The sequence below is a fragment of the Zootoca vivipara genome, chromosome 9 (genome assembly GCF_963506605.1).
Source record: "Zootoca vivipara chromosome 9, rZooViv1.1, whole genome shotgun sequence".
Lineage (NCBI taxonomy): Eukaryota > Metazoa > Chordata > Lepidosauria > Squamata > Lacertidae > Zootoca > Zootoca vivipara.
In genome coordinates, this window is record NC_083284.1 from 70,815,948 (window position 1) to 70,840,827 (window position 24,880).

Consider the following 24,880-nt stretch of genomic DNA (forward strand, 5'->3'; position numbering starts at 1 on the left):
TGGTATTTTGAACTGTTGCCTGTTGTCCCATTTGGTTGGTTTGTCCTTCATTTGTTCCTTGATGCCCTGGTGTAAGCGCTTTGGCATTCCCCATTACTGGTCTGAGCAGCTGCCCCAGTCTTGATCAACTCCACATCCTCAACTGCTTTGTAATCAAAAGCTGGCAACTATTTTTTTTCCATATGTCTATTTTTCATGCTCCAGGGATGATGGGCCTGCTCTTTGAATCAGTTTGTTTTGGGTGGGGGATAACACTCAACATTACTTGGAACAGGACATTTTCAAGTTCACCATCCGTACACAGATAGCAATTTTAAAAGTAGAACAGAATGGAAACATAATAATATTGATAATATTCATGAAGAATCCATTCACCTTACTAGGAGGTTGTCTGCCGTATTTACAATGGATCTGCACATTCTGCTTTTTTAATAACTCAACAAGCTGTCATGGGGTTAAGGGTAAAAAGAAAGATTTTTTCCCCACAGGTGTGGTAACGTCGAGAGCTCCAGCAGTACAGCTGCCTTTGGTCACAGTAACCCAAGCACAGCCTTCAAGTCAACTATTATGGGCTGTCGGGGCCTTGCTGTACTCCATATTTTGCAAGCATAGACCCACCTGTTCGTACACTGACTATTGCTATTTGTAACCATGAAATGAGCGGAGGTAGCTGACTTGCAAGCTGCTGTGACTAGCCCTTCGCTGTGTGTGTGTGTGTCCCCTGCAAAAGAAAGCCCTGGGGTTTAATTCTTGGATTCTGCTTCTCAATCCATGAGCAGGAGCTAGGAGCACTCCAGAGCTGCAGCCTCAACCCTGGGAGGGATGGAACCTTGTGTCATTCGACAACAGTAACCCCTACTGGCCAATTTAAGGAGAAGCATTGAGGGGCTGTAAAAGGAGTCACTTCCAGTCCTCTTCAGAGGTTGGTGGCTATTGCACTAGGGAGTTGAGATGACTTGGTGTGGAATTAATTGGCGGGTGTCTCTGGCGTTGCTTTCCAAGGAGCAGAGGGTCCCACTGTGGGGCAGAAGCAATGAGGCTAATCCAAAGAAATGGACGAAGCTTCACTGAAATCAACTGGAACATCAGTGGGTGGCGCTGTGGGTTAAACCACAGAGCCTAGGACTTGACGATCAGAAGGTCGGTGGTTCGTGACAGGGTGAGCTCCCGTTGCTCGGTCCCAGCTCCTGACAACCTAGCAGTTCAAAAGCACATCAAAGTGCAAGTAGATAAATAGGTACCTCTCCTGTGGGAAGGTAAACAGTGTTTCCGTGCGCTGCTCTGGTTTCTTATCATGCTGGCCACATGACCCGGAAGCTGTACGCCGGCTCCCTTGGCCAGTAAAGCGAGATGAGCGCCGCAACCCCAGAGTCGTCCGCAACTTGATCTAGCGGTCAGGGGTCCCTTTACCTTTACCATTCAAGCATCCCTCAAAACTTTTGATTGTAAGGTAAAAAGGTAAAGGACCCCTGGATGGTTAAGTCCAGTCTAATTTGACTGTGGCGTGTGGCTCTCATATCTGCTTTCAAGTCAAGGGATCTGGTGTTTGTCCACAGACAGCTTTTCTGGGTCATGGGGCCAGCATGACTTAACCGCCACTGGTGCAGAGAGGACCGTGACGAGTTCCAGGGTGCACAGAAACACTGTTTACCTTCCCACCACAGCGGTACCTATTTATCTACTTGCACTGGCATTCTTTCGGACTGCTAGGTTGGCAGAAGCTGGGACAGAGCAACAGGAGCTCATCCCGTCACGTGGACTTGAACTGCCAACCTTCTGATCAGCAAGCCCATGAGGCTCCGTGTTTAGACCACAGCGCCACCCGCTCCCTTTGTTTCGATTATGGACCTTGGCAGTGCATAAATGCTGTGGTTTTTGAGCTGTTTTCTCCAGAAAAGCAGTGATGACAGAAGTGCGTCTCTGAAAGAGCTTGCACATCCATCTTCCCCTGCAATGTGTTACCACAGGAGAGTGTTGGTATGACCTCTCTGGCACACTCACAGTCGCTTGCGAGGGGCCTAGTTAGACTGCCAGGGCTGCACATGAACTGTGTGTGCTTCAGAACTTCCTGGGCCGTCTAGTCAAGGCAGAAAGGATTCCTGGAAGTTCAAAAGTTTGAAAACCACTGTCTTCATGTATCACTGTGGATACAAGTTCTTGAAAGGGGCTGCCTCAGTGGGCATAGCTGTAGCTGCTCTCCAGCCTCAGTACCCACAACCCCCCAGAAACCCACAAAATGAGACCTGAGTGGCAACAATTTCTGCTTGATAAGTGAGCAGTTGGGTGTCCTTCCCTCCACAGGGTATTCTGCATGGACTAAACTGGTGGTGATGCTCAAGGGCCTAGGTGCCTTCAAATGGGGATTAATACCATGCCCAAGGAAAATAGAGAGATAAATCACAGACTGAACGACTCTGTATGTGGTTTACAAAAATTCATTAACAAATGTACGACATCTCGACACCTTTCGATACATGAAATCTTAATAATATGTACAATGCCCAACAGGAGGGTTGGCCAAGGGAAGCAGAAGGAATATCTCCAAGCGGAGAGAAACTTTCTTAGACTGGTTTTCAGCTGGAGATATCTGTGGGGTTTTAGGCATAGAGGGGGCACCTCAAAGATGTACTGACTGAGAGGGAGTTCAGGACACAAAAGGGCAAGCGGGGACAATAGGTAGAGTTGTACTAGGATGTTCTGAGGCAGTTGGGACTGACAGAATTGGAGGGAGGTCCAAACACTATTAAACTTTTCCTTGATTTTAACAGGCCATTTACAACTGAATTATTTTCACCATTCAGTCCTTTGCAGGGCTTGTTAAAATGTCTGCGTACAAATCTGAACTTCGGGCTGAATCACAAGGAGCCTTGCCAGCGACACTGGGCCAAAAGATGTGCCCCATAGATAAGCTCTTTCCACCGAATGCTGTGGTTAGGGGATCTCCTTTAAGCATTGAGCTCCAGAAATCCCTCTGGTTCCTGTCCGGCACTCTTTCTTAGTACCCCATGCTAGCTAAGGATCAGCAGAAAACCAGCCATGTGCTGTGCAGTTGTACTTGTGGTGCTTTGCATGTCTCCGTGAAAGGACTGTTTGCGCTCACAGCAGCAATGGGACAGATCCTTTTCTTCTTGCCCCTTCCGGCTTTTGACAACTGGTAGCTTCATTGGTGTAATAATAATTTGTGTTCTGTCTTCCTTTTCATGGTACCAGCTGGGCAGATTGGTCCTCTTATCGCACAGATTGGCAGCAGCATTGCCTACACACAGAGAGGTGACAAGCACCACAAAATAGCAGATGGCAGATCCAGGGCTTGTTGGCAATCAGGGTTTCTTTTTTTCTTTTTGCTAATTACTTAATTAGTAATGCAAATTGTCAAATTAGTGTGAACATTGTTTTTATTTTTATTTTTTTTAAAAAAAGCTCTACCTAAATTAATTGCCATAATTAAGTGGTGAGGTGTCAAGTGAGTTGGTTAGGGATAAGAGGTGCTGAGTTCTGTGTTCCAATGGCTGGTGCATTCAAAGTAGCATTTGTGAGCTTCGTTTTAACTGCTGTAGTCAATGACTAGAGAAATAAAGCAGAGAACCTCTCGCATAATCTGTCTGGAAGTTCTCCTCCACAAGCCCCCTTGAAATGAATGGAAGTATACATGAGGACAGCAATGGCTCCTCTTCATTCGAGGGTGTTTTGTGTATGGGAAACTTACAGATAAAGTGTGCCTTTAATTTGAACGTATAAGTGTTGACACTTCACTCCTTTGTTGCTTGAAAACCACAAAACCTGAAATAGAAATAATTTACTGAATTTGAAAAGGGTCACTGAAATCATTTTAAGCAACTGTTTAAATCCTTTCAGTGAAAGATTTTTTTAATGCACATTTCCCCTACCTGTTACCTGTTATTGTCTGTATTTTGAACCTGAGAGTTAACAACAGACGAGATCTGAGCGTTAACAACAGAATAGAATCCTACCACAAGTTTCTACATGCATAGGAAGAACACTTTGTTCCAATTTTTTTTGTATAATAATTTTAATTCATTTTAATTGCAATAATCCAATAGTAGCCACATTAACACAATACCAAATCAAAATACAATCAAAAGAGCCAATTATTCCAATCAAATTAAATAATTTTGGGTGGCTTTCCGTGTGCTTTTCAGGGTACAAAGTTCTTACTTCTTTCTGCTTCCATAATCTAGATTAACCCAATTCCAACAGTTCTGATCTTAATCCTTTATTTCACTTTGTTCCGTTTTTGAGCTTGGCTATTATATCAGTGCACAATATCAATGGGGCTTGCATTCAGGGATACTTCTCCTACGAAATGGGTCACTGATAGTGTGGGATTCTTTTCAGGCATTTTTATATAACAAGTGTTGGGTGCTTTTCACAGGATGTGATGGTAGTCGGGGAGCCAACGCTAATGGGGGGAGAATTTGGCGACGAAGACGAGCGACTCATCACAAGGCTAGAGAACACGCAGTATGATGCAGCAAATGGCATGGACGATGATGAAGACTTCAACAATTCACCTGCGCTGGGGAACAACAGCCCGTGGAGCAGTAAACCTCCTGCAAACCAAGAGACCAAGCCTGAAAACCCAACACCTCAGGCTTCCCAATAAGTTGCCTGAAGCAAGTCACAATCACTATATCGCAGCATCCTTTATGACGACAATAACTCCCAGTTTTCAACAGATATAGAACCTCTTTCTAAATGTGTACAGCTCTCTCTCTCTTTTTTAAGTTAGGAAAATAATTTATAAGCTCTTGCACATGACATGATACTGACACTGACCTCCATGAAAAGAACTGAATATGTAAGTAGCACCTCATGAACATTGATTAACACTCACATTTCAGTGGAAGATTCTTCCCTACGACGACCCCCCTTTATCCCTTAAAGGCCCTATCTAACAGAAGACCATTAGTGCTCAGGATCTATTGGCCGTTTTAAAAACATGGTGAACAAAATACATCCTCTTTTCCAACTTGTGCCTGAGGAGGGGTGTGTGTGTACACACACACAGTCGTACCTTGGATCTCAAATGCCTTGGCTCTCAAACAAATTGGCTCCCAAACCATACCTGCCAAGTTCCTCTCTGAAAAATAAGGGACCGGACCGAAATTAGCATACCAGAAGTAGCGCGGCAGCCATTTTGGAACTGGGCGGAGCATGCTCAGAGGTGACTTTTGATGCTGCTGTGCCCAGTTCCAAAATGGCTGCCGCACCAGAAGTCGCGCTGCAGCCATTTTGGAACTGGGCAGATCAGCATCAAAAGTCGCTTCTGAGCATGCTCTGCCCAGTTCCAAAATGGCCGCTGTGCCAGAATAAACCGGGGAAAACCAAAAAAATCCGTTTTTTCAGCTGGGGACAGCTGGAAAAATGGGGGTTTCCCGGGGAAAATGGGAGACTTGGCAGCTATGTCCCAAACGATCGAAACCCAAAAGTGAGTGTTCCGGTTTTCAAACAATTTTTAGAAGCCACGGCTTCCGATTGGCTGAAGGATGCTCCCACAGCCAACCAGAAGCTGCACCTTGGTTATAGAACGGTTCCGGGAGTCGAACGTATTCCCAGAACACATTCTGTTCGAGAACCAAGGTACGACTCTGTGTGTGTGTGTGTGTGTGTGTGTGTACACAAACACATGGAGTTTCCTTCCCAGGTTAGCCATTTTAAAGGGAGGAAATTTCATTATGAAGAAAAGCTGCACCCTAATAGGTTTTGTGTTCTAAGACTTTTGTCAGGGGAAGCTGCAATAACATACATGAGAACAGTGATTCTGCCTCTTAAAAATACGTCCCATAAAATGTACAAATACTGTAGGAGCTTCCTGGAGTATCAGGTGTTACAAATTCAATCGCCCACACATTGCTTGTTACAAAGTACAATTCGTGAAATTAAAATTTTTAAGGCCAGCAATATTGACTGATGAGAAGAAAATGGAAAGCTGATCCAGAATTGGTTCTGACCCCCCAAAAATTGAAATCCCACGGAGGAGCTGTTCGGCAAACAGCATCCTTTAGACAAAGATAATGGGTGAGATTTTAGGTTTCTGTCATGGGCTACGTGCATGAAAATCTGGCTGCTGGATGGTGAAGAGGAGGCAGCTAGGGATATAACGGAGTATTGCTCTTACCCAGATTGGGGCCTGTGCTACTTTAGTGGTCCCTGAAGAATTAACTTCTTAATTGTTTCCTGGCACAAATTGAGGCTCTCTCTGCCCTTGTTTCTTCCCCTCGTTGGTGCTGCCCTCCGTTTTTTATTCTAGCAATCTTTAAAGCCCACCGCTTTACATTTGCAACTGATTACAAAAGCACCAAGACAGCTAAAAATGTAGTTTTGTTTCATCCAAGATGGGCAGGGGGGTGGGAATTGTGTGGAGAAAGACACCCATTCTTTATGAGAGTTTATGCTTTGTAAAATTGCTGTGGAACTGAATTTTGAAAGCCATGTAATCCATTAATTTTGTGAGCTGTTTAAACAAAGACTATTTTTTGTGTTTTTATTATATCTTAAGTTTATTTTGTTGTTCTTTCAGGCGATATTTCTTGTATAATACTTTTGTAAAGCCCTCCAAACTAATTTTTGATTCCAGTATATTTATGTGAAACTTTATAAAATAAACTAAAAAATTTTCATTTACATATTAATATGTTCAATTCATCATGTAAAAAGAAAAAATACAGCGAGTCAGTGTGTTATACGATACAACTGTATTTTATGTATGCTTTGCCAATACGTGTGCCAATAAACTGTGTTAACAGAAGGGCTTTGTGTGCTTCCTTATCAACAGAATACACACACGTTATTTCACCAGGGTGAAATATTTGAGCCACCCATTTTCGTTTTTGAATAGCACATGTTTCTTCTAATGACTTTTATGAACTTACGGAAGAGAATCAACCATTAAAATGTGAATTTATAACAGTATTACAAAAAGTAGGGTGGTGCAGAGAATGAGAGGAGAGTTTGTTGCACTGTGTTTAAGACCAGATGAAAAACTTCAGGCAGCCAAAATTGCAAAGTTCTAAGAACAATTTTATTGTTTCTGTCAGACAGGAGCAATATGATGATGCAGGAGAATAATGCTTCTCTATCTGCATGCCCACATGTGCATGTGCAGAGTATAAATACATTTTCCCAAACAGCAAAACTCAGCCCCTTTGCAGTATTTCTTTAACCAATCAGCTGCCTTCTTAGTTTCAAGCTGCAAAGCCCTTTGCCTACTCCACTAGGTGGTGCTGTATAACTATTATTGCACCTGTTACCTACTCAAACGCACCTGGGACATCGCTTTGCATATACCCCTTAAATTAGACATTCAGTTTAGCTCGTCTAGTTTCGGGTCGGCCAGTTTGGTCAAGGGGAATTCCCAACCGTTAAAAACAACAGGTGTTTGGCTTGTGTGCAACGGGAAATTTGCATTTACAGACAAGACCTGAGATGTGCCTCAGACAAATGGAGTTTTGCACTAAAATGGAGTTTTACAATTAAGATGGAGTTTTATTAGCCTTTGATTAAGAGGTCAGGGGTAGTCAGATTTGGCCCGATGCCACAAGTTCAGATGAGAACTCGTGCATTTGTCATTTGAATTCTACTCTCAATATTGATCCAGAGCAGATTCCAATGTATAGTTAGCAGAGTAAAAACTTAAAACACGTTGCAGGATTCCCAAAGAACAGACCAGATGCAATTGTATTTAATCCAGCTAAGCTTTACTGCTACTGAAGGCAAACGAGCGTAATGGTCACAAATCCAATATGTTCAAGAATGGCACTATCCATAAGAAATCCATTTGCAGCAGACTTAATTTACAATAGCTTATAATAAGTCTAAACCTTAACACTAAGCATACTACGTACAGAACACCACACCCGAAGGAAAAGAGATAGAGAAAGTGAAACTCAGGCTCCTTCTGGCCTTGCTTATATAATACTGTACAGGATCATGAATTGAAGCCACACAATGGATTTGCAAATGACTTACATGTAAAGTCCAATGTTTATAGGTCTCAGTATATCCTGGTTGTAGCCCAGATTATTTTTCCTTCGATTTTTAGCTTACCTTTTAGGTTGATTCCAAGCTTGGGCAATCTCACACACACCCTGGTCAAAAGCAGGGACTGGAAAGAGGCATTAATGGCTATCCATAATGTGGCAGTATTGAGTTTGCATCCATTCTCATTTTCCATTTGTTATCTGCACAACAACTTTGTGAGGTTGGCTGGGCTGAGAGACGGTGAGTCTCTCGAGGTTCCATGGCTGGCTGGTGACTTTAACCCTGGTATCACAGGTCCTAGTTGACTTAGCAACCTTCCACCTTATTCCCTGTTCTGGAAAGAAGATGCACAAGTAAATAAGCTGCAGGAGGAGAATAATATTTTCCTATATACGTTTGGGCATTTATGGAGGCCCTTGTTATGAATCCTGTGTGTCACCTTTAAGATTAACCATTTCTGGCTGCAATTCTGTACATTCTTACCTGGAAGCAATATCTGTGGACTCCAGTGAGCCTTTCATCTGAGTAATGTGTAGCTTTGGGGGCATGAACCCACACTAGAAATTGTGGCAGCAATTCTGAGCCAAGGTAAGATGCTTAGTTAGGTGTTAAATGGAATGTTTAAGTGTCCAATGTTTCTTTGCAAAGGGGGGAGACAGCGTGACAATGAGAACAGGTGGAGACCACAAAACTTTGCTCCCAGCAGAGAAGCAAGTGTGACGGCAGACACTTCTGCTGAAGCAATCTTATAATTCACTTTTCAGTTTAGTTACGTGCTACATTTTTGTGCAACTGCAATGCTTAAGTGTCTACGGTATCTTTGCAAGGGAGAAAACCAGAACTGTTCAGGTCCCTGTGACCTCATTGGCCATGCCCCCATGACTTCTTTGCATCCTCTGAGCTTAAAAAACAAAACGTTAAAATTCCGCAAAAGTAATTCCATGTCTTGTAGCACAAAAAGATCTTCTGAGAACAGTATGAATAATGCAAGTTAAGCAAATCTATATATTTATCCTCTCTTACATTTGTAAAACTTGCCCTGCTCATTGAGGGGTCTAAAGCACTATGCAGGCTCTGAAGCTGTGCCCTACTGGGATTCTTACCTGGCTTCTAAGTTTTCATCAGACGTTGCCCCTACATTTCCAAACTTCTTTGCAAACACAAAAGATAGCATATTTGTGAGGGGGAAAGAGTACAGAGAGCCCCCCCCCATCCTGAGGAGTAGTTCCTCCACCAGCAGCGGAGCCAGCGGGGAGGGGGAAGAGTCCAGTGGGGAAGGAGGAAGTAGGAGACAGGGCTCTGGCAGGATAGCAGAGCCTCTGCTGCACGTGGGAGAGGAAGAGAGAACGGGGGGAAAGGGGGAGAAGGAAAACATGGAAAGGAGACCCTTTTCCCCTCCGGTTCCGGAATTACGCAGGAGGAAACGCGGGAGGAGATTTGGGGTGCCCAGACTCTTATGTTGGAAGAAAACGTGGGAAGCGCCATTCCAGGGTTCTGGGTCAGACTGAGAACATGTATCCTGTACAGCTCTAGCACTGTAAATAGTCTGCACACAATAAAAGCATGAAAAGGCAACGGTCTGGAGAGTCGTTACTCTAGAGTAGTCACAACCCATCGCCGGTGACAATATTGATTTAAAACAATCAAGACAAGTTAAGATTCACAGGAAGTTGAGTTTGCCACATTCCACGTGTTTTCTAGAGACAGAGACAAGATTTTGGTAGGTCTTGATTCTAAACAAAACCAAATTGCAATGTATTTCTGTTCTGAGTGTTCCAGAGGTGAACTCACCCTTTGCTTTCATCTAATTTCTAAGAGACAAGCTGCACATTAAGTAGATTGCAGTGGGTCGAAAAGATGTGAGAATTCTGGATTTGCATCACTTGAAAGTTCAGGTGGAAAGTGTTTTTTGTTTTGTTTTTAATTCTTCCCAACAATAAAAACAGCACCATCACAAACAAATCTGCATGTAGAAATCTAGAAGAACTTTGTACTCAGTACTTTTGTTGTAGAAATTGTTGTAATTGAATCCATAAATAATAAGCATTTTCTTCAAGTCCGGTAGGCCACATTAAGTGCAGTGTAGCATTTTTTTATAAAACAAATATATTTGAACCCATTCACAAGAATGGAGCTAAATGGCAGTAATAGGTGGGGGAGGAGAGTGAAAATGACTTTATCAGCTATTCTAACCTCCACCCCCACCCCAATAAATTATTAAATCCCAGCCCAAGCCCATTAATGGCTCACCATTAAGAGGGCAGCCATGAAAATGTTACAATTATTATAATCTTTTCAAAGGCTAATAATCTGCATGTGCACACATTTAGGAAGCCGTATTTTATTATGCATCATGATGAATGACGACACCTTTTGAATTTTAAAAAAGATTTAAAATGCAATGTTGCCACTGCACTTACATTTCAGTGAGGCTGAAAAGGTGGAAACATAACAACTTTTCGAAATGTGCTCTTTTAATCAACCTGTAAAAAGACTCTGCCATCCTTCCTTAATATATCAGTGATTAGGGGCTGACATCTTTAGATGTCGACTTAAATTTAGGTGCCCGAGACAAACCCCCTTTGGGGGTAGAAACTGAATTAGCAACCTCACCCTTGCGAATCATTGTTCTAAACTTCTGCGCAGACACAGCAGGTCAAGAACCAGACTGAGGAATATGCAGGAGCAGAGTGGCATAGCCCAGTCGTAGAATACCTGCATTGGGAGCAAAAGATTCCAGTTTCAGTTCTTAATATCTCCAGCTAACAAGATCCCAGCTAACACTCAGAAAGACCCTGCAGAACTGCTGCAGTAGGAGGGAGCTGTTGGGTTTTTTGAATAGTCAAGTTACTTTAGGGCCGGTCTAATGTAAATACTGTCTGTTTAAGAGAAACAGGTGCCGGTGATTTCTGTTAATTGCTCACAGGCATGGGCTCTGCTTCTTGTATATAAGGCTCTGCCAGAAAGCCTTCTGTATCTTTCCGTTTGATTCATCTCTTAGATAGATCTCTCAGTTTGATTTATCTTTTGGTTAGATCTCTCAGTAGATCTCACTCTTAGGAGAACGATCTCTCAGTGTGATTTAACTCTCAGTTTAAGAGATTCCCAGTTGAATCTTAGTATGAGAGTTGCTTAGTTATAATGCTAGTTTACTGTTTGATTCTTGGGTAGTTTAATGGGAGTATTGTGGGAGTTTTGAATTGGATTGAAGGGTTGGAATGTGGGTAGATAAAGTTGCTAAGAGAGAAAGCATTTATCTTTAGTTTAAAGTCTCTTTTGAGTCAGTTTGCTTTTCAGTTAAAGAAACCCAACCATTTGTATTTTCTTCTGTATACTTTTACAAGCGTACAGCTAGTAAGGGGTTTCATATAAGGGAGATAATTCCCTACGCTCTTGGTGGTGCTTTCTTGGCCAGGTCGACTTCTGACTGTGTATACTCTGCGTGAAGCGTACTTTAAAGGGCCGCTGAAAACTGGGATATATGATTTAGGTTAAACAAGTTTCAATACCCAGTTTTCTCCAATATTATTCATGGATGGGGTAAAGGAAATGCCTCATTCTGGTCTAGGGAGCCCACCCTGAGCTTCAAACCCTCTATTGTGAAGGGGGGAAATTGAGGTTAAATTGTAAATAGTGCTTGACTGAATCAATGGTGTTGTCCAGATCACGTGAGGCTTGCTGTGGAACCAATCAGAAGCAGAGCTGAATGGCATGAACCGCATTCTGAAGAGGGAGCTGCTGGTACAAGCCCTCATTTTAGCATACCCTGCTCACAGGAGTCACATGACGTGCACGAGATTGTGGCCCCAAATACACACATTTGGGGGGCATGCTCTAGTGGTGCCCTAGAACCCATGCTTTGGGATGCCGTGCAAGATTTCAGGGGGGGCCCCCAGCACTCTTTCAGGGTGAGATTGTGGCACCCCTAAACACATGTTTTGGTGCCGTGCTTTGAGGACAAAAAATGGGATGTCCCAACAGTTGAGGGCTGTGCATTTAGGAAGGAGGGAGGTAGGAGGCCCTCCTCAGGCACAGAGTATCAGAGTTGTGTGGGTGAACGTGCTGTCTCCACATCCCATTCATGTAACCCCCTCCAAAGTTGTGAAGGGGGGGGGCTCCTGTACTCATAGAGGCTCCTTAGCACCATGGGGAAATATGGGTCTAAAACACGTGGGGAGCAACCTTGTGCAGCAAGGAAGTTGGCCTTACTTTTGGTAATTCCAAGGCAAGCTGCCTCCTAGCGTAGAGGCAGAAGAACACAGCCTACTGAGTTTATTTTGTATATTTCCTGCAGTGATACTTTTGTGCTGCCTGATGGCACTTCTCTTCTTTAACGCAAGGTTTCTTTCCCTTTTGCCCCCACATGCCAACATACAAAGGATAACTGAGGGATTTCAAGCAAAGAGTTCATATTTTGACCACGAGAGCATTTTTCTTGCAAGCAGAGCTTCATTATCTTTGTCTAGGCTAGCATTTGAGTATACACAATCATGTAACATTTTGGTCACGCTTGCATTTTATGGACCTCTGGTGGCAATATTTTTCAGCTATATCAACTCATTGGTGGCGATGTGCCAACTCAGAACCATTTGTTTGCAATATCACATTGCACCATCATACATATTGCCACAGCTGTGGCTTATCCAACATGCACTCTGACTGAAGTAGAAGAAAATATATAAATGTCCCACGAGGGAGCTCAAGTATTAGTCATTGGGCAAAGTCCTTTACTGTAGTCTTCATTTTTATGGCAAGATTACTCCATATAAACGCTTGCCCAAGTTTCAAGCCATTTGGTTGTTATTTCCAGGAATATGGTGGCTTCAGGTTTGGTTACAAATGGACAATTCCTGCTTGCAATTTAAGTGTATGATTGCACCTGCTACATTTGACCCAAAGAAAGATAGTACTCCAGAATGGGTGAGTGAGCACAAACATAAATTCTCTGGGCCAAGTTGTAAAACGCCCCTTTGTTTTGCAATCCCTTGGCTGCTTTGAAAATTTGACAAGGAAAGCTATAATTCCCAGCCCATTTCATCATTCTAGGTCAGGCACCCCCAAACTTTGGCCCTCCAGATGTTTTGGACTACAATTCCCATCATCCCTGACCACTGGTCCTTTTAGCTAGGGATCATGGGAGTTGTAGGCCAAAACATCTGGAGGGTCGCAGTTTGGGGACGCCTGTTCTAGGTGGTGGCGACTCTGAATGTGTTTCGGGTGGGGGGTTAGAGACTGCAGTACAGAATCTCATTTTGGGTGCCGAGGAGAGACTTTGGCCTGAACTGAAGGTTCAGTTTCTTTAATTTCCAAGTACTGGCGAACTCTGGTATTTTTTTGTAATATGTTTAGGGACAGACACCCACAAGAGGGGGCGGACCAGACTCTCTCTCTCCATGCAGCAGAGGTTGGGTGGCCTCTGTCAGGCATGATGTAGTTGAGTTTCCTGCATTACAACTCTACAATTCTGTGATTCCACATTATGTGGCAGTGAATCCCAAGTGTTGTGTGAAGGAATACTTTCAACCTGTCTTTGCTGCCCATCTCTTTCATAGGGTACCTCTGAATTCTAGTGTTCTGACTTAGGGGAGAGTTAAGGGGGCATTTCTGCCTGCTATCAACTCTCCCTACTATTCTGAATTGTGCAAACCTCTTCCATGTTCCTACTTAGTTGTTTTTTTCTAAATCAAAAGCCTGATATGCTTCAGTGTATTGTAGCTTTCAAATACTAATTCTAAGGGGTCACAGCAACAAGCACAGTGAGAGAGTAATCGGCAAAATATACAAATGCCAATGCCAACCAATGCTTTTGAAACAAGCCTGCTTGCTTGCCTGGTCCCTTTTCGGAAATGGCCAAAATATTGTATTTACTCTTAACTAAGTTCTTTGGCGAATTCTCCTCCTTCGTCCCTGTCTCCAAGCCTTGACACAGCAACTTCCCTCATCTCTATGCTAATTTGACTCTGTCTACTTCAAAGAGAGAAAGTGTTTATTAAAAACCGCCCACTCCCTTCTCTGCTCAGAACCACCTTCTTATTTACCCATGAAGTTAGGGGAAAGCCGAACAAAAGCACGGTTTTTTTTATGAGCTGTTCTCTAGGTGATCAAAGGCAGCCATTTAACCAACTCTGGCGATCAAAGACTGTCCGGCTGACAGCAGTGAGCAGAAGAATCTACCAAGCCCTTCCAAGACATGCATAATTAAATAATAGTTTAGCATTAAACATTTTGATTACAAATAGGTGGGGGATTTCCTTCTGATGTTCTCTTCACCTCGGTGGTACTGAATTTCTCCTCATCGCCATATTAAATATCTTGATTATGCATCAAGTAGTAATCACCATCAACGAGCAATCATGCACCCACATTCCTCGGTTAGCTTATATTTCACCAGCCTGGAACATCGCCTAATAAATTGCTAGTAGCGTGCATCCAAGCCACAATTTTGCTTTGGTCGCCAATGTTCTGTCCTTGCAAAATAGCAACTTTAGGGTGTTCTTTCGTTTTTTGAAAGCAGAAAAGCAGAGGCTGTAGGCCTGGGGTGGAAACTTCAGCCTCTCTAGCCGCCCCTTGGAAATCTCCCAAGGCAACACCCACCCAGTGGCCCTTCTTTGGAGCCAGAGTATTTTGGCCTGGATGGAATGTGACTTTGAACTCTGACCATGCCTCTGGCTTGTCTGGACATAGCTGCCAAGTCTCCCATTTTCCCCGGGAAATCAATGTTTTCCCAGCTGTTCCTAGCTGAAATTTCTCTGACAGCAACGTGGCAGGTATGTGTCTGGATGGAACACAGATAATGGTGTGGAAAGAAACTAGCCTGCCACCGAGTTGCGCCCAACATTGGAGGGGGGCAGTTGCACGTGCGTGATGTTGCACACACGTGCCATCATGCACACAGGGCACCGGCTCTCTGGGGTTGTCTGAGGGTCACGCCAGAGTGCTGGACCTTTGGCAGAGCATCAGGATGCATGTCACACGAACAACTGGAGGAGTCAGCAGTCACAAAGGCCTACCATCAGGAGCCTCCTCTGCCCTCTCAACTTTGAGGGGGCCCAGCTCCTTTCCCAGAGATTTCAAGGGGGCCAAAAACACCTCAGCCCCCTAGAGTTGGCACACCTGCCTACCACTCGTAGGGGAAGGTAACTACTCTGCCAACTTTTACGTCCAGGTTGCCCTGTGCTTTTGGAAGGGGTGAATGCTAGCGGTAGAACACAAGCCTCATGGCTGTTAGCCATTGAGAGCTCCATTCTCCACGAAATTTTCTAAAGCCCCTTTAAAGCCCTTCAAGCTGATGGGCATTAGTACATTTTCTAGCCCGTAGTTTAACACTGTGTGAAGAAGTCTTTGGTCTGCCTTGAATCTTCTAACATTCAGCTTCACGGAATAGCCTCAACTTACTTCGGGCACAAGCATCTGCACTATATCTTCTGATATGAAGACAGATGCAGAGAGTTAATTCAGCTTCTCCGATGGACAATAGACTTTTCTCCTTTAGCACACCTTTGATTGAGAGCCAGTGTGGTGTAGTGGTTAAGAGTGGTAGACTCATAATCTGGTGAACCAGGTTCGTGTCTCCGCTCCTCCACATGCAGCTGCTGGGTGACCTTGGGCTAGTCACACTTCTCTGAAGTCTCTCAGCCCCACCCACCTCACAGAGTGTTTGTTGTGGGGGAGGAAGGGAAAGGAGAATGTTAGCCGCTTTGAGACTCCTTCGGGTAGTGATAAAGCGGGATATCAAATCCAAACTCTTCTTCTTCTTCTTCCTTTGTCAGCCAAAAATTCAAACACTTCCTTGGCCAGTTTCCAGTTTCTCTAAAAGAGAAAAGCTAAAGGAGAAAAGTCTATTGTCCATTTTCTCACCTTTCTCCATAACTCACACTGGTACCTAAGTTGCTAGTTGCCTTGTCCCTTTGCTGCTGGAGTCTACTACTTATCAAACCTTTATTAGGCATTTTACAAATAAAACCATAAAAGAGAAAATCACATTGGCTCCCAGTACGTTTCCGAGCACAGTTCTAAGTGTTGGTGCTGACCTTTAAAGCCCTAAATGGCCTCGGTCCAGTATACCTGAAGGAGCGCCTCCACCCCCATCGTTTTGCCCGGACACTGAGGTCCAGTACCGAGGGCCTTCTGACGGTTCCCTCATTGCGAGAAGCCAAGTTGCAGGGAACCAGGCAGAGGGCCTTCTCGGTGGCGGCGCCTGCCCTACTGAAACGCCCTCCCATTAGATGTCAATGAGAAAAACAGCTACCAGATTTTTAGAAGACATCTGAAGGCAGCCCTGTTTAGGGAGGCTTTTAATGTTTAATTGTTTTATTTCATTTTTCTGTTGTAAGCCGCCCAGAGATGGGCGGGGTATAAATAATAATAATAATATTATTATTATTATTATTATTATTATTAGAGCCTTGAAATATATATATATATATATATATATATATATATATATATATATATATAGGCAGCAGTTGGCTACATAGACTGATTGTATATATGTATATGTAGAATCTGGGATTTTCTCTGTTAACCTGCTCCTTGGAGGACTGCTACCAAAAACTCGGCTCCCCCCTTTGGTCAACGTCAGATAGGCAGAATCCCACACTTTCACCTTGCTGGGGTTCCAGACCACCCAAAAGACGGGACAACACACACTGACGGAGCGTGCTGTACAATGGACAATGAAAGAGAATATGCTCTACAGTGTCCGGGACATACATAGAACATCTGAAGAATCCCTTGTTTCTAGGAATGTTTTGATATCTTCCCCTGCTGGAGTCAAGACTCTTTGCCAGCCAACCATTTGCTCCAATGAAATAATTTCCATTTTTGCCAGTTCTACAGACTATACCAGGGGTCCTCAAACTTTTTCAGCAGGGGGCTGGTCCACTGTCCCTCAGACCTTGTGGAGGGCCGGACTATATTTTGAAGGGGGGGAATGAACAGCAGCGGAGGGAAGATGAGCGGTGCGTGAAAGGGCTCCGGAGAGGAACTGCTTTAAATGGCGGTCGCTCGAGAGGGATGCTCAGCCAACTGCAGCTCCTGTGTCTTGTGAGCAGCAGGGGCTGGCGACGGGACGTTGAGCGGCATGTGAAAGGGCTCTGGAGAGGGGCTGGCAGCAAAAAGCCCAGCCCTCTTCCTCCTCTAGGCAGGGTGGGCAGAAGCCAGGAGGAGGGAGGAGGTGCCGCTGTGTGAGGGAGAAGGAGGGAGAGGGAAAGCACGTGCGCTGGCGATCCACACGGCGATTCCCGAACCGTCCGTGGGCTGGATCTAGAAGGCAATTGGGCCTGATCCTGCCTGCGGGCCTTAGTTTGCCGACCCATATCAGCAGGTAGAGTTTTGTTGTTTTGGTACAGATACAGAATCCATGTCCTCTTTTAATACTAAAGCTCTGATGCCATGTGAGAAAGTGTGTGAGCCCTGCTCTGCTGTCCAGGCTAAATTCCAAGATGGATAATTAAATTCTGACTGTTTACACCTCCCCTGGGCACTTTGTTTGGCTCACATACTTTACATTTTCCTCTTTAAAATACTGCCTGGTACTGCAAAGTGGCTGCCTCTCTGTTGCCAGTAACTAGATTTCAGCATAGCAATTTCCAGGCTGTATCATGGCAATGTGTGAAATGATTCCATATGCAGCTAAGCCTTGGTCTATGGGAACCCCCTAGAAAAGGCATATTATCTATTTGCCCTTTCCTTGATACAAGTTGAACTTCGCTAGAGAAATGCAACAAGATTGTTGTTGTCGCCCGGAGAAACAATGGAGTGCACCTCTAGGGGTGAAGTCAAACTGCTGGAGAACCAAAGCGGCTGCAGCATAGCTGCCAAGTTATCCCTTTTTTAAAGGGATTTTCCCTTATGCTGAATAGGCTTCCTCACAAGAAAAGGGAAAACTTGGCAGCTATGGGCTGCAGAGACCAGTAACTTGTAGCTGCTGCCACCCACATTGTTTTTGTTGTGTCAGCAGCCACCACCAAAGTGACCTCTCTAGGGCTCAAGGCTAGGCAGTGTGTCTGGAGGTCCTAGACTGCCCAGACAAGGCCTTGCTGATGTGGTCCAAAGGAAAGCAGAGCAATACATTTGGCACCAGCTTGGCTGCAGGAGTTGCCAGAAGGAGGCTTACAAGACACTCTCCAACCATCTTAGGGACTCCACTCAGGATTTGTGTAGGGTTTACTCCTTAGCCTTTTCTCCTCCCAAAGATGTCCTGCAAGGCCACAGGTAATAACAAGAAGGTATTCACCAGTGCTGTTTTTCTGGGGGATACTCAAGTGTACGCAGTACTGGCACCTTCCCCCGCCCCCAAATGTTAAAAGTATGGCACTTACTGTAACAACTCCATGGTGAATACTGGCACCTTTTTTTCTAAAGAAAAGGGAGGAGCGGCACTGGTAATCACAAATATTGTGTTAGCCAAATGTCCATTGTTATGACAAACAGAGTGTTGTGTTGATAGGTCTATACTGTATATGTTTAGGGAAGTTTTTAATGTTTAGTAGATTATTGTATTTTATTTTTCTGTTGGAAGCCGCCCAGAGTGGCTGGGAAAATATTATTATTATTATTATTATTATTATTATTATTATTATTATTAATGATTAACTGATTGATGTTTCTCTGGTGAGTGTTGTAACCTTAGATCATGTGAGGAAGGTACTGAGTTGCAAATCTCCGTTTTGAAGGGAGTTGGCCATTTCAGTCTCTCTGAACCACAAGGAGAAGAATGTACGGAAATGGCTCTCAAGGGCTGCAGTTGCCTGGGGCAGGCTAAAGCAGTCTAGAATAGGAGAGAGGGGCACAAGACATTGTGTGGATATTCTGGATGTATCGTTTGGTGCATTCTGTTTTATTTTGAAGAGTTCTGCTAGTAAAATTTGAACAATATTTACATGGGTCTGGACAATGCTTCATTTCTAAAAGGAGTCAGTTTGCATGCATCTAGTCGCTTCAAACTGCACAATACAGTGGTGCCTCGCTTAACGAATGCCCTGCTTAACGAAATTTCTGCTTAACGAAAGGATTTTTCGAGCGGAGGTTGCCTCGCTAGACGAATTCGTTTTATGAAAAATTTGTCTTGCGGATCGCGGTTTCCCATAGGAATGCATTGAAATTCAATTAATGCGTTCCTATGGGCAAAAAAAAAATCATAAGAAAAGACCCGTGGAAGGAATTAAATTCGTCTAGCGAGGCACCACTGTACTAATATCTGCAACACAGCCTGCAAAACACATTGCATGGTTAGTCACACTGACAAATCCAGATCTTCTGCAGAAGCTCTTCTAGCCAGGTCAGTCCAAGGCAAAGCAGGGAATCACAGCTGGAGCTATTCTGGAAGATGCGTTTCAGCCTTATTGAGCAACCTTAAAGGGCAGCAAAGCATTGTGGGGCACCCTGATTCTAGTCCTAGTTCTCCTGGCAATTTTGCCTATGCACAACTTTCCAGACGGGGTTGTATTGAAACTCGTGAAAAGTGAATAAATGGCATCGATTTCTCATTTATTTTCATCAGGAGGAATTATATATATATATATGTCACAGACCAAATAAAAATAATAATCACATATTTGTCATTGATTGTTTGGAAAGCACCGGGCAGTAAAAGACAGAAAACGCTGGAGCCTCGCTTTGAATCGAAGGAGCTTCAGGAAACACATCTTTAACTGATCAAGGGAGCTTCTTGGGAATGTTTTCGCTGAGATGCATGAATCTGCACTACAAGATATAATGATCCTGTTACTAGGCAGGGTGCCAGCTTTCCTAGGCTCCAAAAGAAAAGATTTAGGCTTTAATGCTGGAAGTTGTGTTAGCCCCGAACTTCCATAGACATCACTCACAGGGTGTGTTGAAATGGACTGACCTCCTCCTGTTCTGTTCCTCTCTCCCCTGTGCTGGCTAACAAAGTATCATTTTAAATTATTATGATCCTGTCCCCCTTCAACATATATAACTCTGAATTTAATCAATGGGAAGGGGATCTACTTAAGGAAAGCTGTTCACCATCTGCAATTGATTGTGAAGACCCTCACACAGCACTTTACTTATTTATACCAACATAAATCAGAAGTTACCTTTAGTGAGCCCTTGATTTAACTTGGGAGCCCCCAAACCTGTTTTCAATATTTGGTCTCGGCCGTGGAACATGCAAAACAATAAACTACAGTCATCGTGTAAATGCCAGGCACCTTTCTCAGAAAAATCACAGTCCACTGCCATTCATATTAATGCTTGTGCAGTCCTCAGATCTGGAACTGGCAGTCTCAGGCTGGAACCTAGCCTGGCAAAAGATATTGGTGGGCTCAAGATTTGGAGCACCCCCAGAAATGGAAGCAGGCTGGGGTATGCAACACTGAACCTTGCCATTGGCAGGCAGTGTGGATTCCCTGGATTGGCCAGGCCAGGTCCTATATTCTGAATGCGTTTCTGGCTGGCGTTTCCAGCTCCTGCCACTGATGTTGGGTAGCCTCAGCTGGAGAGCACACTCTCTCAATCCCAAGTCTCTCTCACACTATTCAACTGGCCTGGTTGTGACAGCTTGTCAGAGGTTGTTGCGACTACTCCAGAGTAACGACTCTCCGCAGGCTTGTCTTTTAACGGTCTTTATTGGTGCACTCTATTTACAGTGAAACGGGGTGTTGGAAACATGTCTGCTCATTCCGATCCAGAATCCGGCACTGCCCCCCTGCGTGACTTCCCCCAACATAAGAGTCTTGGGACAGTGAATCTCCTCCCCTTTTTCCTCCTCCGTAATTCCAGAACCGGGGGAAAGGGTCTACGCTCCGTGCTTTCCCTCCCCCCCCTTCCACCTCTCTCTCTCTTCCCTCCTGCGTAGCCAGAGCTCTCCCATGCTGCCAGAGCCCGGGCACTCTCCCTCCGCTTCCTGACTAGCCTCTTCAGAGCCCGCACTTCCATCGCTGCTTGGGGAGGAGCTACTCCTGATGCAAGGGGGAGGTTCTCTATACTGTCTTCCCCTTACACAGCTAATGCAAAAAGAGAGAAGAACAGAGGAGCAGTACACAGACATATTGAATCAGACCATTGGTCCATCTAGACCAGGCTTCCTCAACCTCGGCCCTCCAGATGTTTTTGGCCTACAACTCCCATGATTCCTAGCTAGCAGGACCAGTGGTCAGGGATGCTGGGAATTGTAGTCCCAAAACATCTGGAGGGCTGAGTTTGAGGAAGCCTGATCTAGACAAGTATTGATGATGATGATGTTGAAAGTACAAAAGTACTTTTGACTTACAAAAGTACGCACATCATTACTGTACTATTTTCAGATCATAAAGTCCTTTCTACAGACCAGTTATATTTGATGTGGGACTGGGGGAGAGAGTGGAGAAGGCGAGATGGAGGAAGAAGCTTTAATCCTTTTACACAATGTATGTGCGAAGTGCCCAGTATCACGTGGGTAGGTTTCTCCCTATAGTTGGCCTGCCTGCTATCATCATCATCATCATAATTTATTTATACCCTGCCCATCTGGCTGGGTTTCCCCAGCCACTCTGGGCAGCTTCCAACAAAATATTAAAATACAATAGTCCGTCAAACATTAAAAGCTTCCCTAAACAGGGCTGCCTTCATATGTCCTCTAAAAGTCTGGTAGTTGTTTTTCTCTTTGACATCTGGTGGGAGGGCGTTCCACAGGGCAGGTGCCACTACCAAGAAGGCCCTCTGCCTGATTCCTTGTAACTTGGATTCTCACAGTGAGGGAACTGCCAGAAGGCCCTCGGCGCTGGACCTCAGTGTCCAGGCAGAACGATGCGGGTGGAGACGCTCCTTCAGGTATGCTGGACCAAGGCAGTTTAGGGCTTTAAAGGTCAGCACCTACAGTTTGAATTGTGCCCGGAAACATACTGGGAGCCAATGTAGGTCTTTCAAGACCGGTGTTATGTGGTCTCGGCAGCCGCTCCCAGTCACCAGTCTAGCTGCCGCCATCCACACACACAGCAGGTTCTCCCCACTTAGCAGGCTTCGAGAAGGAGGTGCAAGGATTCTAGGAGGTTTCCTCACACTGCTTTCCCTAAGCCGGGTAACTGAGGTGCCAGGCTTTTGGAAGGAAGTGTGAGGGCTCTGAGATGTTGCCAGAGCACTGCCCAAAGCCCATTGAGCATGGCTGCCCTTCCTTACTGGCCTCTGGAAGGTCTTCCCAGACTCTGATAAGCAGTCCTACGACTCATGACCCCTGCTTTTGTGAGATGTTGCCTTGTGCATGGACCGGGGCCAGGGCCGGATTTACGTATAAGCTAAACAAGCTATAGCTTATGGCCCCACTCTCTTAGGGGCCCCCCCAAAAAAAAATTAAAGGAAAAAACTGGATGCACATTTCCAAAATATAAGTTCATCAATTTCTTTGATAAAATACATATTTTGTTATGTGCAAATGGACCTATTAGGTCCATAAATTACCATATAGCATATATCCAACACAAAAAACAGCGACAATTTGTTGTTGACAAAGGACAGCTGGACATATAAAGGGCCCCGTTACCTTCAGTAGCTTAGCAGAGGTTGGCAAGATTTAGCTTGCCTGGGCCAGCTCACTCCAGCGGAGATTCATCCATGGGTTGTATGGCGTGTGTGTGAGTGCGCGCACACACTCGCAATGTCCAGCATCTGCATCTGCGCAGATGTGACTTCCAGCTTACTTACTCTCTAGTATGTGCCTCATCATTATCACAGTTTCTATTATTATTATTATTATTATTATTATTATTATTATTATTATACCATCATAACACTTCTTAGAATTCCTCAAATGATCTATTACTCTCTGAGGAGAACTACTTAAAGCTGAATGTAAGCCAGATACATACACTATCAATTTTACTATTTGGAAAGACAACCTCTTCTCCAGCCTCTTTCAAACTATTTTTTATGCCCCTTATGAACAAGTCTCTCTCTCTCTCTCTCTCTCTCTCTCTCTCTCTCTCTCTCTCTCTCTCTGTGTGTGTGTGTGTGTGTGTGAGAGAGAGAGAGAGAGAGAGAGAGAGAGAGAGAGAGAGACTTGCCCTGGGTGACAGAAAGCCTAATTTTGACGACCCTGGCATGGATCCTGGAGCCAAACTCTTGCATAAAGGGGTGTTCCTTTATTATACCAACCGAAATCCTTTCCTGCAGTGAAGACAATATTTCCATATTACCTTCCTCTAAATGTCAAAGATATATTTTCCAAATGATTTGATGCATTTGACTGGGACCTCCGGAGAAAAACTGTACATTTTATAGTAGGCTCACGAGTCAGAAAGTTTTATTACTGAGGATTCAAAAATGCTTGACCTCATCTTCTGCAAACACCATATGCATGTTAACTCTCCTGTCCTTTCTATGTGAGAAGCATGCCTGATTAGAACATAGCTTTTCTGTCAATAAGAAAATTTATTGAACCACACCAGCAATGTGAAAGTGAAATATAGTAATCAAAAAAATTAAATCAACTTATGACTTGTGTGTGTGTGTGTGTGTGTGTGTGTGTGAAGCTTTCATTAATTTAGTCCCATTGATGCAAAACAGAACTTTATTTTTTTATACTTGAGTTTATTTGGAGCAGAAGGAGGCAGAGAGCCAGACAGATAGATATTACTATAGGTTTCAGGACAGTGGGGGGGGGGGGTTGTAGGCTGTCTGCCCGAGACTCCTCTAGTTCCTAGATCCAGCAAATGCTAAAATATAGACAAGGATTCAAATTGTTGAAAAAGCCAGGCAAGTTTCTTGGCAATGTTAAGGTAACAAAGGAAGTGGCTCTGTGCCAGACTACAAATGGGATGGCCCATTTGTGCTGGGATCAAAAGCTGTGGCTATGGGAGAAGAAAGGTATTAACCCTGTGAAGCCCTCCACCAAGGGCTCCGGTTGTATATATGTGCAAATCAACTATATATCCAAAAGACACCACAGTCTCCGCTGTCACTCATTCTGAGGAAAGCCTAGCCCTGGGTAAGCACCTGGAATCCTCGAAATCTTGAACCCCTTGGAAACTGGGGTGGTGTGCAATAATATATTTATTTTAGCATTTTATCCTACTTTTCTTTATGACTAAATCCAATACAGCTCATAACAAACTCAAACATATTAAACAAGTCAGCAGTTCTCAAATCGGCAAAATTGTAGGCAGCTGTGAACTACCAAGAAGGCCCTCTGTATGGTTCCTCTGCAAAGAATCTCAGAAATCCAGTCTCGGCTAACTGTTTCATTGGAGCTCATTTCATTTCAATTTATAGTCTGCCTCCAATGAGAGCTAAGGAGCTGCATTCAGGTCGTACAAATCTGAAGTCAGGCCCCTATTGAGAAGGGCTGTGAGCAGAATGAGGTGTTACAGAGGTGTTACAACATGAATTTGTTGCACTGGGCGCCTTGGGGCAGCCCTGAACAGATGCTGGGGCTCCTTGTTCTGGCTCACCTCGACCAATATCTCCCCCCCCCATGCACAATTGCCCTGGGATCTACGGATGAAGTTCACATTTAATAAATAGAATAATAGAATCACAGACCTGTTGAGTTGGAAGAAACCACGAGGGCCCAATGCAGGAATCCTTTTGCCCAACATGGGCCTCAAACACACAACCCTGAGATTAAGAGCAATAATAATAATAATAATAATAATAATAATAATTGTTTTGTGTGTTCCTCTGGCACTTTCGGTTCCCACGGCACACTGGTGAGCCACAGCAGGCTTAGCCAGCACCCTGTGTGACAAAAAGAGTGTCCTGCATCATTTGCGTGTGGAGGTCCCCCAAACCACCCTTAAATAAATCACAACAAACACAGAATTAAGTTTTAATGGTTTTTGGCATGAATTTGGCCACAACTTTATTAAATCCAAAACAATGTGAGTGGTTGCGTAGGCATTGGTTCCCAACTGTCACCTAAGGACAGAACTAATAATAGAAT

The 24,880-nt window shown here is 44.2% G+C and overlaps 1 protein-coding gene across 6 annotated transcripts in view; it reads left to right on the forward strand.

Moving 5' to 3' along the window:
* The window catches only part of LDB2 (LIM domain binding 2), a 194,191-nt gene extending 184,853 nt beyond the window's left edge, over positions 1–9,338 (forward strand). For 2 of the 6 annotated variants that reach the window (XM_035112352.2, XM_035112354.2), the window contains exon 8: positions 4,394–9,338. In XM_035112352.2, the coding sequence (XP_034968243.2) occupies positions 4,394–4,624 (231 nt within the window). In that variant the 3' untranslated portion in view covers positions 4,625–9,338. Of the gene's footprint in view, positions 1–779 lie in introns of all 6 variants that reach the window. The other 4 variants (XM_035112350.2, XM_035112353.2, XM_035112356.2 and 1 more) reach the window with 4 other exon arrangements.
* The last annotated feature ends 15,542 nt before the right edge of the window (positions 9,339–24,880 follow it).